We start from the raw sequence: 16,115 nt of genomic DNA, 5'->3' as shown, positions 1-16,115 counted from the left end.
TTCCTTGGGGTGTCCCTTCCCTGGCCGGGATCCTCGTGGAGGTGGTGTCTGCACCACGTGGAGCGTCACACCGTGTCCCCGGGGAGGGACACAAGGGAGAGGGGCCTGCAGCATCGGTGCTTCTATCTCAGGTGGCTTTCAAGGACACGGCTCTCCGGTGGCTGACGGGCACGTCCCCACCCGTGCCTCAGTTTCCCTGCGAGTGACTCCCAGCTCGGTACATCCTGGAGCTGCAGAGCTGCAGGGAAGTGTCCCCCGTCCCCGAGGGCGCATGGCATCAGGACAGGGGCATGGCACGAGTGGGACGTGTTGCCCAGGGTGGCAGGAGGCAGCCCAGGGCCAGCCCCGTCCCCAGACCCCATCCTTCCCCAGGCAGCGATGCCGGAGGTGGCAGGGTGGGGCCGTGATGCTCCGGCAGGGCTGGGAACCTAAATTTTAACGTGACCCCAGCCTGATCTCTGTTGACCTCCGTGTGTGTCCCTGGGGGACGCCCAGCACCCTCCTGACCACCCCTAGGGCACCGTCCCCACGTCCCCCAACCCCAGCTCCTCCACTGAGGTCCTCGCTGCCCCCCGCCCTGGCAGCACTGCGTTTCTCTCCTTACATTAATAAAAAAAAAATAAAAAAAAATTACAGCACGGTGGCAGGAAATGCATTTTCGGTTCATCTGCTGCAGCTATTAGATTACCAGGAAATGGCTGGCTGGCCGGCGGCCAGGGGCTCTGAGGGGCCGGCGCGCACCCAGCGCGAGGCAGCGGGCGAGCGCGTCGTCCCCGTCCCGATGACACCGTCCCCGCTGTCCCCACGGCACGCCGGCTTGTCCCCCCCTCCCAGCCAGCTCTGCCCCAGTGCCAGTGGTGCACAGGATGCTTGGAGAGGGCAGGGGTGGAGCTGTTCCCCGATTTGGGAGAGTGGAGGAGGCGCTGAGCATCCTTCGACAAAGCTTTTCTCCATCCTAAGAGCAGGGAGAGCCCGGCGTGGCTGGTCATGCTACGGACAGAGAAATGGGGAGTCTTTGGGGCTGGGATGTGCCTGGGGCAGTGAAGAGCTTGGTTGTTCCAAATCGAAGTTTTTTTTGGACCGCCAGGGTGGGCTGAGTCAAGAGGAGCATCAGAAGGAGTTAAATTCACGTTTTCTTTAGAAAAGCGGGGTCATCTCGGCTATAGACGGCTCCAACTACCTGCGAGGTGGCGGTGCTAATGAAGGGAGGGAATTGCCAGCAGCCCCCGGAGGGACAAGGGCCAGCAGCAGTGGGACGGGGGGGGACAGACACAATTTGTAGTCGATGCACCTCTTAGAGGTGTCCTGGGCTGCCCGACCACAAGCAAAGCGAGGTCCTGCTGAGGCATTGCTCTTCCCTTGGTGGCCCTGGAGCTCCTGCACCCTCCTGGGGTGGCCCCTGCTTGGGGATGCTCCGGCGAGCACCTGGGGTGGGCTCCCCATGGGTGGGAGACGGGAGAGGGCACCCGGGTGGTGGGAAGCGAGGGATGGGGCAAAGGGATGGATGCCGGGCGGGAGCGGGGCGAGCAAGGGAGCAAAGTGTGGGGAGAAAGCAAGGTCTGAGCCTTGCTGGGGTTTATTAAAGTTTAACAGAACAGAAACCCTGGTTTGCGTGGAGGGGACCGGCTATTTTTAGCCGTGGGTAGGATGTCAGCTCTGAAAATAGCCCCGCTACCAGATCCTAATGAAATCCCTCTCCCTTTGGCTCTCACCCGGAGCGAGTTTGGAGGGGGAGGATCGCTGTCACACCCGCAGCTGAGGAGCTCCTGACATTCACAATGACTCGCCTTTTTGCTTTTTTTTTTTTTTTTTGCTTTTCCCCCCCCTCTTATTCTTCACCGACTCTGCCTTACGCCGAGCAGAGGAGTCACCAGCCAAAAAAGTGAATGCGGGGGTGGTGCTGCTTAGCTACGGCCAAATCCCAGGCAACATGTGACCAGATTGGCAATTTAATACCGAGCCTTTCTCCCCTCTACACACGCGCTCAAGTTAAAGTGACATTGAAACCGGAGCTCAAAGGGATGAAGGAAAAGAAACCGGGGGGAGCCGCCCCCTGTCCCATCCCTGGGGGATGAGTTTTGCTCGTTGGGTTGGGTTTGGAGCGGGAAGGTGGTGCCCGGGCGCAGGAGGATGCTCGGGTTGGGTGCCTGGGCTGGGAGGGGAAGGAGAGGTGGAAGATGTCCTGGGTGCACGGGGCTGCGGAGAGCTGGGGACAGCAGGAGGGCTTCCTGAAAGCCTTGGTGGAGCTTCATCTGGCACCTCTGGGAAGCCAGGAGGCCCAAAGCTGGAGAAGATCAGGGTGGGGGAGAAGCCACGGAGGGAGCACAAGGCGCAGGAGCCAGGGAGAGAGGTGGCCCTGAGGGACACGTGCCCATGAGCCCCGTGGAGCAGGGCGTGTGCCCAGGTCTCCATGTCGCACATCCTCTTGCTTCTCCAGTGCTCTGAGCTCTGCACCGTGGTTTCTCAGCTGGGAGGGCAACGTGGATGTTGGTGGGGGAACTTCATGGTCCCAAACACGTGGGTTTTTTTGTAGAAGAAGAGCACGTGGAGCTTGTCGATGCTGGTCCTCAGCCCCAGCACCAGCTTGGGCCAACGCTTGCTGCTCGCTAGCTGCAACGGGACGTGGGGAGAGGCTTCTGTGCCCACCATGTGGTGGGGATCAGGTGCTGGATGCTCCCCCCGAGATGCCACCTCCTGCCTCGCCGCCGCCGCGTGGGGACCGCGCCATCTGCACCCGTGAGTCAGCAGGACCCACTCAGCACGTCTCCAGCAGGATCCGGGCAGCTTCTGCTCCCTCGGCGTGTTCCAGCCTCAGCTCATTAAAGGGACGCATCCTGAGCTCTCCCTTGGTGTTCGGCGCTGCCTGGCTCCATCTTCAGAGAAAAAGCTCTCACTGCACTCAAGGGCTGCGCCTCTGCCGTGCCGCAGGCTGAGCCAGGGGCGCAGGATCCGGCCCGTGGGGCTCAGCCCTGCCTGCTCCCGAGCCACACCAGCTCAAGCAGGGTTAGCAGAGCGAGGTTTGACTCCAAAGCAACCCAGAGATGTCTCCGGGCCGGCAGCCTTGCACGGCGTTTTCTTTCCAGGGATTAGGAAAGGTTCGGAAGGAAGGGCTTGCTTTTCTCCCTACTGCCTGCTGAGCAGAGGAACTGCGTGGCACGGAAGGGAAATTATGTTTTCCCCCTCCCTGTGCTGCCATCTGTTTGTTTCAAGCCCGGTGGGGTGGCTGTACCTGGTTCCTCCTCACCGAGGCACGTTTTTGGAGCCAGCTGCCCCTGCACCCTGGGAGAGCTGCCACCTCTCGGTGCCTTTCCCTGCGCTGGCTGTTGCTTCCGAAGAGCGGGTGGCACTGTCTGGCTTCAAGTGGCTTTCACATAATACAGACTGTCAGGCTAGATGAACATCACCGTCCCTTCTGGCCCTAAAATCTGTGAATCTAAAAATTAGAGGGCACCAGCACTTCTTTGTTTCTGGCTGATTTAATCAGGGGAATCGCGTGTTCTCTTTCCCCCCCCCCCCACCTTGTTTTCCTCCCCCCCGCATCATCTTCAGCTGAAGATGAATTTTCCCTCCCCCGGTGCCCAAGCTTGGCTACCAGCATCAGAAGAGCTCAGACATCTTCAGCCTTGCCCTGGGACGTTCCCCTCTCCCGACTGGTTCCTGGCAGTGAATTGTCCCAGCGCCTGCACGGGGTGAGCGGGGTGCTGAAGCCTGGAAGCACCGGGCTCTCCTGGTCACATTAAAATCCCAGCCGAGTACTTCAGGCTCCAGATTTACCCCTTTTGCCTTCATTAAAATGTGCACGTGTTTCTGTACATCTCCAAAAAAAAACAAAACAAAACACTTTTTAAAATTTTCTTTTTTCTCCTGTTGAGGAAGGGAAAATGGGTAACTCCCCACTTCTTTTACTTTCAGCTGTCCCGGGAGGAGATGCTCCAAAATAAGAGCAGAGAACAGGACTCAGGGGAGCTGCTTCTCCTCCCCACCCCTTAGCACAGGACCCCAAGGGCATTTGAGGGGTTAAAAGGCGGCGGATTCAAGCTGGGAGGAGTGACGCCAACCCAGCGGGGGAGCCTGGATCGGGCTTGGCTGGCTGTGGCAGGTAGCTTGGGGACACGGGCACAGCGCTGCGGGAGGGATGCTAAATCCTCCGCTTGCCTCCACTCCTGGGGAGAGATTATCCTAGAGCCAAGGGGGTCTCGCATCATCCTCTGATACGCTTTATGTTGTGGCACTGCACGGCCAGGGGTCCGCATCCCCATCCCTAGGGCGCAAATCCCTCCTAAAACCTGCTGGAGGCTCGGTCCCGCACCCTTCCTTCGGGAGCATCCCTCAACTTTCCTCCTCTGCGCGTTCCCTCCGGTTCCCAGCCCTCCTCTTCGGAGAGGCTGCGGTCAATAACTCCCCAGGAGGCTGCTATTCTCCCTCCGCTTCCCACCCTCCCACTTGTCTCGGCATCTCCGCATCGATGCCTCTCGGCCCTCCCTCGGCAGCCGGCGAGGAATAAAGCGGCGCGGGCTGAGCACCACGCGGGCTGCGCCAGGGATGCTGCGAGCCGGCGGGGGGAAAAAGCCTGAATCACCGCGCGCCTCGAGGTGGGAGTGAGAGATTGGGGCTGGGAGAAAGGGAGGACAGGACGCACGCGTGCTGTTCGGAGGCAGGCGCTGGCAGCCAGCCGGCGGCCGCTGGGATTTGATTTGGGCACCTCGTTCCTTTCGGTGCCTCCGAAGCCCGAGCTGGGAGTGATGTGGAGAAGAGGAGGGGCCGGTCGGAGCGTGGAGATGTGGTGTTAAGGCTCTGCCCGGAGCCCACGGTGAGGGATGCTCTCAGGGCTGCCTTCACCCCTCCCCGAGGAGCACCTCTGGAGGCGTCCCGTGTAGGTGGAGAAATGCTCAGCATCAAAATGAGCCTGGAAGGGCTCAGCTGGGTGCCACCGGAGGGCAGAGACCCCCGTCACTGCTGGCCTTCTGCTGGTGTGAACTGGGAGGGAGCCACTGAGGGCAGTGGGATCCTCCTGGTTAGTGCCTCTGTGCTGTGCCCAATTCTGCCCCCCCAGCCCGTCCCGCTGCCACGCACCTGGACCTGCCCTGCCCTGGGGAGCGGGTTCTGTGCTGGCTTCATCCCAGCCCCACAGAGATGGGTCCTCAGCATCCCCCGAGCTGCTGATGTTGTTTGCCAGGCCGACAAACACCACCAGGAAAGGATTCGGGAGGGCTCGAGGGGAACAAAGTGAGGCTGGGAGCTCCAGCAGGGTCCGTAGCCCCCGTCCGACGTGCAGAGGTCTTGTGTCTTCAGAGCTGCTGATCCCCGTCCAGTTACCTCTGCATGGGGCCGAGGGGTCCTCAGTGCCCAGAAAGAGGGAGGGCGCAGTGTTTGGGACAGAAAGTCCCCATCCCATAAGGACCTTGAGGCTGAGGTGTGTTTCTGGGAGAACGGGGAGCTGGGGGCTGGTGTGGAGGAGCCAAAGCCCCTTCCCAGCCTCAGAGCTTCCATCACAGGAGCTAATTCGGGCATCAGCCTGGATTTTTTAGTCGAATAAGGGGTGGACAGCACCCAGGCTCCACTGATGCTCCCGAGATGCCCAGAAGAGGTGACTGGGCCGGGGTTGAGTGGGCAGAAGGCGACGGTGCCCATCGCCTGCCCAGATCCGTGTCGAGCTGAGGGTGTGGGTCGATCCCCGTGGCCAAACCCAACCCAACTGGGCCACGGTGCCCGATTGGGGGGCTCGCACTGGGATCTGCCACCCGCAGCCCCCCGGGGACCAGGGCCGGGGAGAGCGGGGCCGTGCCGGAGCCCGAGAGGAGACGGAAATGTTTAAATAGCGCCTGCTGCATCCCGCAGCTCTCGGCTCTGTTGCAGTCATTATCTGGGGAGCGGATGCACAGGGCTCTGTGGGGACCGCTAATGGGCCGATTCAATTTCAGCTGGATGACGCCACTTAGGTAAGCATTAAGAGCTCCAGCTCCGGGAAGGCGAGCGGCAGAGAGAGAGAGAGAGAGAGAGAGAGAGAAAAGAGAGAGGGAGAGCGAGAGATGCTAACGGGCAGCAATAAATCCCTCCCTCCCTCCCATCCTCCACGCTGCCCCCATTCACAAGGAGCTCCGGGGAGCTGCCTGCATTCACAAACCCGGCCCGGGCAGCCCTCCCGGGCTCTCCCTCGCTGCCCCCGGCTGCGGGGCCGGGGGGGCGGCCGGTGCCCCCCGCCCATGCCCGCCGCCCGCCCCTAGGGCAGCCCCGCGGCGGGGGCTGGCGGCGGCCGGGCACGGCGGATGGAGCGGCGGCGGGGTGAGTGGGGCACGGGGCGGGGGGGGACACGCGTGGGGGGACGGGGGTGGCCGTGGGGGGACGAGGGGGAGAGGGAAAGAAGGGAAAATCTAGGGAAAACCGGGTGCCGGGCGCCAGCGCGGGGTGCGTGGGCTCGGGGTGTCCCGCGTGGGGTGCGTGTGGGGATGGGCAGCGGGGTGCGGGGGGAGCCCGGCCACGCGTGGGCACCCTGGGGAGAGTGGGTGAAGCCCCCTTCCTCCCCCTCCCCATTTCTTCTCCCACCTGGGAGCTCGGCGAGGCAGCCGCCTCCAAGCGCCTGTAAATCATTTGCTTTTACGATCCCCTCCTCTGGCCCATTATCACACGAACTTTATATGTTTGGGGCTGCTGGCGGCCATAAAGCTCGCCCGGTTTCCGGGGCTGGCATGCCCGCTTGGCAGGCAGGGTGTGAGGAGGAGGAGGAGGAGGAGGAGGAGGAGGCTGGGGACACGCTGCCCCGGTCCCCCCCACCCCGGCCGGGCAGGTAGGCAGGGATCGGGGACACTGCTTTGGGGACAGGGCAGGGACCTGCTGCAGGACCCCCAGCCCGGCTGCTTTCCGTCTGGAGCAGCGATTGGGGTCCCCACCCCGCTCACCCAGCCCCTCTTTCCCCATCCCGCTGTACCAGGGGACCCACAGCTCCTCCACCCCCATTTCATGTCCCCTCAGGTCCCAGAAGGGGACCCCTCTGCCCAACCCCTGCATCTGGGGATTGTAGGTCCAGGAGCATCCGGACCCTGCTGTGAGTCCTCCTTGCCCTGGGTGCTGCATCCAAGGCCAGGACCCACACCCCAAGCGTCCCGGCTGCAGTGCTCTGTGCCAGCTCCCCTCTGTCTGCTGTCCCCCCCCACCTTGCAGGGTCCCCCGCACTGCTCCTCCTGCCCAAGCGTGGCTCTCGTGCCTCCTGAGCTCTGCTTCTTGCCTGGAGGATTGGGCATAGCTGTGCTGGGTCTGCCCTTTGCCTGCTCTCAGTCTCCCAGTTCCACTCTTTCCATCCCCGTTGGTCCCTCCACTGTCCCCGGTCTCTCCCTTTGGCTCACACCTTACTCAAAGCCCCCCATGGGAACCTGCCCAGAGCCCCCCTGTCTGCCTTGTTGGAGTCCTAAAGCCCAAATCCCACCAAATCCCAGCACCCAGGATGAGCGGGACGGACACCCAGATGCGAGGAGCCCCTCCTGCACTGGGTGTAAATCGTTGCGATCCCCCCTGAGATGGGATCTGGGGGACACAGGACCCCACCGAGGTGGCTCTGCTCCCTCCTGCCCGGTCCTATCCGCAGGCTGGGACGTGCCACATCCCCGCAGGGCTCCGGAGGGCTCCAGCTCCTCAACAAGAGCCTCGGGGTGATGTGCTCAGTGGCAGCAGGTAACAGCAGACAGGAGGCTGTTTCCCATCCTGGAAGCATGTTTACAAAAATTGTCTGGGCCAGCCGTGCCCTCTCAGCTCACCTTGCTACAGAAATCGGCACCAAACCAGCTGTGGGCAGCCAGGGAGAGCGACCCCCTCGCTGCCCGCATTGCCCTGGATGGGGCGAGCATCTCGCTCCAGGCGGCTTGGGGATGGGCTCCTTGCAAAGGAAAAAAAACAACAAATCTAAGCAGATTTGTTGCCTTTTCTTTCCGGGAAGGGGGATGGGAGAGGGCAGATCTTGCTTTAACAGTCGAAGTAAGTTGCCTTTGCTTTTCCCTGCTCTTCAAGGTCAGCCTAGCTAATGAAAATCAATCTTCCCTCTGCCTCTCTCTGCTGCATGAGCAGATTCTACCTGTGGCCCCTCACCTACTTGAAAGCCACCGCCTGGCCTGCTGGCCACGGGGAGCTTCCTATCGAAACGCAGCCTTCCTGTGGGCACCGTGACAATATCGGTGTCACCCACAGATCACACGTTTGATCTGCCAGAGGATGGCTTTGTCCCAGGGAAGCTGGCTGCACACGGAAAGCACGTATCCGACGTCGAAGTCTGGACTTGATTTTGTTGGGGGAAAAGCTTCTGGATGGGTACTGGCATGCAGTGAAGGGCATCCCTGCTGCTGCTCCATTTTTTTTTTTTTGCATGGCAGGTTCGGTGCAGGAGCAAGACAAGCTGCTAAATCAGCTTTGCCAGCTTCACCCAGTGTTTGTGGTGGGGTTAAGGAGAAACTCGCCCTTCCTTGGTGTTCTGGATGGGGATACAAGTGGGAAACCTGGACACTGCAGTGGGAGATGCCAGGACTTGGGGAGTCCCAGTCCCTGGCCAAGCACATGTCGTATTAGTGGTGATTTGTTGCTGTTGCTTGCTTGAAATTAAATGTGTTTGGTTCCCCTCCTTCCCTGTGCCCCTGGCTCATGACAGTCTCCTGATCTGGAGGAGACGGCTGTTCCCAGCCCTGGACAAGCCTCAGCTCCACATTTCCCCTCCTCTAGGGAGGAAGGACAGCGCCCGTCAGTGCTGGCAGGAGGACGGGGAACCTCCTCGGGAAGGACACGGAAAGCACAGGGAGATGCTGCACCCCCCTTTGTCAAGGGACAGCTCTCACAGTCCCACTTTTTGGAAATGTCCGGGCCAAAGTCTCCCCAGGCTCAGGAGTACTTTGAGGCTTGCTGTGGGAATAACTTCGTCAGGAGCTCTGCTCAGTCTTTGCTTCCAGGGCTGTAGGGACGGGCTCGTTATGAAACGTAACGCAAATGTTTTCCTCTGTCTTCCTGCCCCGTTTTAGGATTTTTAGATGTGCCCTGATGCCGCAGGGTCTCTTTGCTCCTGGCAATGCAGCTCTCTTCCAGTGTGGCTGAGCTCAGCTGCGACGAGACCATGGACCCACCCGCCGAGGACTTCCAGCAGGTCCTGTCCATTGACCAAATCCGCTCCATCCGTGCCAGCAACAACTACGTGGAGAGGCCGGCTGCCTGCTTCCAGCAAGCCCGCTCCAACCCGTCCCTATCGCAGCCACCGCACAAGCAGGAGTGGCCTCAGGACCGCCTGGTGTCTTCCACCTTCCCGGACCTGCACCGCAGCCACAGCCAGCAGCACCAGATGCCACCCCTGCAGCAACCCATGAGCCATTCCAGCACGGCCAGCTCCGTGTCCCAAAGCACCACCGCCTCCGAACAGCGCCTCCTGAGCAGCCTGACGCCGTCCCACTCGGGCCACTCGCTCATCCGGACGCAGCCCCGGGCCGGCGAGCTGAAGCCGGAGGAGTCTTCTCCGCTGAAGGGGGCGGTGGAGAAGCCCAGCCTGCACGCCGGCCACCTCTTCATCTGCGAGGAGTGTGGGCGCTGCAAGTGCGCCCGCTGCACGGCCGCCCGCAGCCTGCCCTCCTGCTGGCTCTGCAACCAGCGCTGCCTCTGCTCCCCCGAGAGCCTCCTCGACTACGGGACTTGCCTCTGCTGCGTCAAGGGTCTCTTCTACCACTGCTCCACCGACGACGAGGACACCTGCGCCGACGACCCCTGCTCCTGCGGGCCGGGGTCCTGCTGCGCCCGCTGGGCTGCCATGAGCTTCCTCTCCCTCCTCATGCCCTGCCTCTGCTGCTACTTTCCCACCTTGGGGTGCCTCAAACTTTGCCAGCGGGGTTACGACGGCCTGAAACGCCCCGGCTGCCGCTGCCAGACCCACACCAACACGGTGTGCAGAAAGATCTCCTCCTCCAGCGGCACGCCTTTCCCCAAGACGCTGGATAAGCCGGTATGACCCTCCCGGGGAGGAGAAGCAGGCTTGATTCCTCTTCCTCCTCCTCTCCCCTTCACCCCTCTCCTCTTCTGGCTCCCTCCGCTCTGCTGCGCTCCCCCTGCCCACCGCCTCCTCTTGGGAACGAGACTCTCAGGGTCCCCCGGCCACCAGGAGCACGCAGGCTGTGGCTCTTCCCACGGGAGGAAGAGGTGGCTCCACGCATCCCAAGCAGGAGTCCTCCAGGAGCCTGGACTCGTTTTCTCCTCCTCTCCTTCCAGCACTTTTCATGGGTGGTCTCCACCTTCTCCCCCTGCCCCCAGCCCCCTTCCCCAGGTGCTGCAGGGCTCCCCCAGGCAGCAGCAGCTTTCCCTGCCTGCTTGGAAGCCACCGGGAGATGCCAGCCAGCTCTGCCATGAGATGGCATCTCGTTTTGTGCTGCCTCCAAGAGGAAGGGAAGGTGTGGGAAGCTTTCGAAACCTTTTGGCTCCCGCCCAGCCGCAGCGAGGGGAAGGTCCCCCTGGGATTTGGTGGAGAGCGAGATGCTGGTTTGAAATAGCCATTCATTCCTCCAGGCCTGGAGGTGCAGTGCTGGAGGGGCTGCCTCCAAAATGCGAACCTGCTGGGCTGGGAGCGAGGATGGTGCTCCCCCCAAGCTCTGTCCCATCACTGAGCAGATGCTGCAGCTCCCCTTCTACCCTCACAGGCTTGTCCTTGGGGGTAGGGTGAAGTAGCCATGGGGATAGGAGCTTTGTCCCACCATCCTGTTCCCTAGATCTGCCTTCTGCCTGTCTGGTACCTTCCACCAGCACTGAATTCACTTTAAAAAGAGTCCCTAAACCCAACTATCAACAGCCAGCGCTGCTCTCCCTGCCACTTAGCACTGATGTGGGGGAACTCCCCGGGGGGGGGTGGGACGACCCTGCTTTGGGTTAGGGAAAATGGAGAGCAGACGGGATGTCCAAGGATGGGAACCTGACCTTCCCTCCCTGCAGAGGTTGCGTTTGAGTCCTCGCCCTGCTTTCCTTTGCCATCAGTGTGCCACGCCACCACCAGCGTCACTGCTGAGGGCATTCTGCGTTGGCAAACTGGAAATGGGGCTGAACCGAGCCCCTGGGCTGGGCCATCTGCAGACCAGAAGGAAACCTGAGACAGGGTCAGTGCTCCACGATTTATGTGCTATGATATAACATCAATCCCATTGCTGCAGCTGGGGGGAGATCCTCCTGGACCTGGACCCCCATCTCCGCTTGCATCGGCCATGGGGTGGGGGAGTTTGGAGCTGGGATGTTGTCCCAGTGCTCAGCTCTGCCCTCCTGTCCCTCCCTCGAGTCGTGTGTGTGCGGAGGGAAGCGAATGGTTCCCCTGCAGAAATATATGCAACGTCTCCCTTGGCTTCCTCCGAGACCCTGCCGTCCAGGGCTTGCCCATTGCATTCACTCAGCCACCTCTTTCCGTAGAGTTCTGTGGATCTATTTTTGTATATATAAATATAACGTTAGGATGGCTAGGACTATTACTAATAATATCCATGATACTGCTGTGAATGGTGCCAGATGCAAGGTTTGGCTTCCTGGTACACTTGCACATGCTGGAAGATGATTTCCAAGTCTGTTTATTGCTAATCCTAGACCTTTAGTTCCTGGGTAGTCGGGAGAGGGGGACAGGGAGGTTTGCAGGCTGCAGAGAGGGGGTAGGATTTAGTGCTGGCTTGCAGCGAGCCAGGAGGTAGGCTTTGACGATGGGATTCATCTTCCCATACATTTGCTATCTAAAATCCGCGTCTGATCCAAGCTCCCTCTGCTGCAGAGAAAAGCAGCTCCAGGGAGTGATTCATCCCCCTTGAAAACATTAATTAAATCGTGCTCTGGCGGTGCCCGACTCCCTTGACTCTAAGGGGCCCAGATGTTGAACTTGTGGCAGGGGAGGTGGATCCCATCCCTGGCGTGAAGCTTGTGCCTGGGGCGCGTGTTACGGGCACGACCGTGATCCTGACCCTCGTCACACCTGGAGCCTGAGGGGTGCTGATGGAAGATGTTTCCTCTAGCCAGAGACGGAGAGCTCACCTCCGTGAGTGGTAGGGAATTCAGGGTGGTGCTGGGGCTTGCAGCGAGCATCTCCTGGTGTTCAGAAGGTAGAAGACGATGCCCGTGCAGTTTGCAGGTCCTCCATGGCCAGCCATTCGGGTTTTAAGGCAATAACCTTCTCAGAGAATAGCCTGTAGGTGTCTGTTCCACCACAGGACAAGTCCATCTCGGTGGCATCGGTTGTAAAATATTTTGCAAATGTATTTTTCCATATACCAACAGTTGCTTGGCTCCCTATTTCCAAGCAGTGTTTCGGGGAGAGACTTCTACCAAGAGGCCCCCTTCCTTTTCAACACTCCTTTCACTTCTCTGTCGGTGCTGATTAAACTTATTCCTCCTAGAAAGTGTAAATCTTTTTAGGGTAAAAACCTCTTCCCCCCCCCCCTTTTTTTTTCCCATTGAGGATTTGAACCGTCTCACTTCAATGAGAATGTGAAATAGTTCATTGAAACTTTTAGAAGAAAACTAATGAACAGAATTTTCCAACTTGCTCTACTTTGATATTTTTTTTTTCCTCCTCCTTTTTAAATGGAGCCGTCTTGTAAATTTAGTTACCACCTCTGTATCTTTGCAATTCATTGCTTCCTCTCCTGATGGTGGAATGACTCAACATGTGAAGCTTCATCATTTTCACGGCCTCCCAAGTCATGCAAGCACGGGGTGACCTCCCCCAGGTGCTGGAGCTGCCGGATGAGGAGATGGCTGTCCAGATACCAGCTCCTCAGCGCCAGTTCAGCTTGGCACCAGCCTGGCGAGGTGGAGCCATGCACTACAACTGCAGCAAATTTGCCTTCTGGGATTGATAAGAGGCCAGGATGCCTTCTGCTTAATGGGCTTTTTTCTGGGTAGGTGCGGAAGTCCCATTTCCCATAGGGAACCATGCCACAGCCTGGGCACAGGGCTAGGGAGTCCGGCCAGGTCTCTTGGATGTCTGATCTGCAAGAAACGCCAAGTCTGTGAGATATATCGTATGGAATATGGGCACGCAGATGGGCAATGACAGGAAGGGAGCCCCGGGTGGGCACGGAGGGCTGTCAGGCCATGCAGGGCTCGGTTTGGCTGTGTTGAGGGTAAAATGCAGAGCCACGTCCAGGTCTTATAGTTGCATGGGCTGGAGATGTTCAGGGCTGTCTGGTCCTACCCTGTTCATGGAGGCTTCGTGCGGGGTTACTGCTTCAAGCTCATCTGGAGGGGCCTCGAGGAGCTCCCACTACTTCACCCCAGCAGAAAAGACAGGTTGGGATTTGCCAAAAGCTCTCAGAGGAGGGCAGGCAGCTCTGGGTCTTTGAGCTCTTCTGGTGTCAGGAAGGCTGTGGGCAGCCTCTGATCATTTTTTTTTTTTTTTCCTCCTGAGCGTTTCCTAATGTCTTCAGACCAGATCCATCCTGCTCCTTCTCCATCTCTGGCTGCCAGATAGTTTGGTTTCCCTTTTCGAGAGGACTCCAATTTTGGTTGGAATTGTGAGCCCCTTTCCTGCCCCACCCTGTAATGAGTCAGATAACATCTGCTCCAGATGTTTGTTTGCAGCTGCTTGTCCTGACAGTTTGGGTTTCTCTCTGTCCCAACGTGTCTTTTCTGGTTTTCTTTTGGGGGAATCACATGTCAAGTCCTCTGTTTCCCCTGCACCCCTGTGGCCCGACAAGGATGGATCTGCTTCGTAAGAGAGCGTTTCTCCACTCCGTGTGTCTGTGCTGGTCGTGGGATCCTTTTCCAAGAAACATGTTAGGGCGAATTTAAGGAAAGAGAGACTCAGGTGCCAAAGGAGCAAGAGGCAGGGCAGGAGCTGCTGAGCAGGACCTGAGCTCCCCCTGCTCTGCTCTTCCCATCCGGATCTCCAAAGACTCCTGATGGTGCTTGCTCTGTGCCATTCCCCCAGCCCCGCTCCCCTCCTTCAGTACTGGTAAATGTATGGACACTGTTGAGGAGAGGTCACTGGGGACCGGGGTGAAGACTCCATCCCATGCCAGCTCCTCCAGCCCTCCTGGTGGAAGGGCAGAGGTGCTCCTTGGGCTGTTGCTCAGGTTGCCACCTACCCCTGAGAAACCTCGGTGCCTCGCATCAAAGCAGCAGCTGGCAGCCAAGGATCATCCCTCAAAAAAAAAAAAAAAAAAAATTGTAGAGTTGGGTTTGGGGGGGAAGCTCTTTGGGATTGTGTTCTTGTATCCCTATAAAATCCTGTTGAGTTGGCTCTTCCCCATCCTCAAGTATGATCCCAAAGACCGGTGGGGAAGTGTCACCGGCCGAAAGATGCCAAAGCACAAAATTACGGTTTGCGGACAGCTGCTTTAGTGCAATAAAGAGGGGTGAGCAGCAGGGTGAGAGGAGCTGCTGTAGGGTTTGTGTGAGTGAGCTGGCCCGAGGGGGAGCGCGCCATGCCCCAGCCTTGTTTCCAGCATCTGCTCTGTTAGATCGCTCTCTCTGGTCCGTGGGTGTTTTGAGGCTGCATAGGATATTGGAAGGTCCATTTTTTTTGTGTGATCAGCATGTGAGGAAAGTAGAGAAGGATGTACACCCTACTCCCCACCCCAAAGCCCATTCGTGGTCTTTAGTAGGCTCCGGGTGAGGCTAGCCTCCTTTTGGGGAGCCCACGGAGCCCACTCCTGCAGGATGCTCGCAGCAGCTGTGCATTGCTGGTTGGGATCTGAACCAGAGCTGCACTCTATTTTGGGCTCGGCATGCTTTGGGGTACTCCTCAGTGAGCATCGGGATCTCTTGCAAGCTCTGTCTCCTTCTAGTAACCGCTCCTTGCCCCCAGAGTGGGAACCTGCCCAGGCGAGGCTTGGTCTTCCTGGGGTGCTTGTCGCAGAAGAATCCCCTGAGGGCATAGTCCAGGGTGCTGAAAGGTGCCCCACAAGGACCTGCAGGCTGGAGAGGTGTTGGATGGACGGGAAGAGAACAAATACTCCTTAGGGGCAAGGTGAATGTCCCAGTGCTGAGCCAGGGGAAGCACCGGGCTGCAGGGGCAGAGGGATCACACTGGGTCTCCATCCTGCTGCACCTTCCTGCAGCACCCAAAGGGCCTCAGCAGGACCAAACCCTCCCTGGTGTTGTGGCCCCCCTGGAGCTGGCAGGGCTGGTCCCTTCCTTCCCTGCCTGGAGCCCCTTTCCCCCTTCCCCTCCCCTTCTCCTCTGCCCATCTCCTCCCAAGGGCTCCCCCAGGGCTTCGTGATGCTCGGTGGACAGGCAGCCCCCTGCCTCCCCAGGGGTCCTCAGCACAAAGTTCTCCCCAGAAGACGGGTCCCCTTGGCTTCAAAGGAAGGCCTCGTACCAAGAACCGAAGCCTCTCCTTCTCCGTTTAATTGGTACAAAGGCATTCTGTACAGTGTATAAAGAGGTCCCTCCCCGGCTGCCTTTATTCGGGTTCCTTTCTATAAGGTATAATACATGTTTATAACCTGATGGCTGTTTTTTGACAATACTCTTGTACCTTTTAAGGGGAAAAAAAAATAAAATTAAAAAAAAAAAAAACACAAAGTATTTATTTCAAAAGTTTATTTTAAAGATAAGAAAAAATAACCTATTTATTTTAATGCACCCCCTTCTGTTTGGTTTTCTTCTCTTGCAAAGCTAATAACTGTTACTGAACCACTGCTGAGATGAAAGAAGTAATTCTATGGGTGGCTTCACAAGCCCACTTAGAGCAAATATTCAATAAAAATATATATTAATTTTGAACGTGTCTTCTTGTCTTCATGGCGGCCAGGGCATGACTCAGGCTTTGGAAGAGCTCTTAACAGGTGCTGGCTCTGCATGGGCACTGCTGGCATGGGATGGGTGGTGGTGGGGATCAGTCTGGGCTTTCCAACATCTCCCCTGGGAACCCTTCTGCTGCTTAAAAAAACCTCATGAATCTCAGTGAGTGCTTCCTTGCTGTGAATGGCCCAGATCCTTGAGGCAGGGTGGGTTCCTGGGCAGCAAAAGGAGGGAGTGAGGTAAGAAATCACTGAGATCTGGGGGATTTTGGTCACCACGACACATCTCTAAAGCCTCTTCTGCTGCCAGGAGAGATGGGGTGGTGCCACAGAGCAGTGGACATCAGCAGGAGGAACTGTGGCTTGTCCATAGCTGTCTCTCCCCACCGGCTGCAG

At 58.6% G+C, this 16,115-nt stretch overlaps 1 protein-coding gene across 2 annotated transcripts; it reads left to right on the top strand.

Moving 5' to 3' along the window:
* Positions 1–5,855: 5,855 nt before the first annotated feature.
* On the top strand, positions 5,856–15,679 carry SPRY3 (sprouty RTK signaling antagonist 3). Of its 2 annotated transcripts, none has more exons than XM_084294119.1 (2): positions 5,856–5,939; positions 8,994–15,679. In XM_084294119.1, exon 2 carries the CDS (start codon positions 9,041–9,043, stop codon positions 9,962–9,964), a length of 924 nt encoding a protein of 307 aa, XP_084150245.1. In that variant the 5' UTR covers positions 5,856–5,939; positions 8,994–9,040; the 3' UTR covers positions 9,965–15,679. The 2 variants fall into 2 exon arrangements, with proteins under 2 accessions (XP_084150245.1, XP_084150244.1); XM_084294118.1 differs by lacking the exon at positions 5,856–5,939 and adding an exon at positions 5,992–6,282.
* The last annotated feature ends 436 nt before the right edge of the window (positions 15,680–16,115 follow it).

The sequence above is a fragment of the Netta rufina genome, assembly GCF_964035555.1.
Source record: "Netta rufina genome assembly, chromosome: 12".
Lineage (NCBI taxonomy): Eukaryota > Metazoa > Chordata > Aves > Anseriformes > Anatidae > Netta > Netta rufina.
This window is presented reverse-complemented; position numbering and strand designations above follow the sequence as displayed.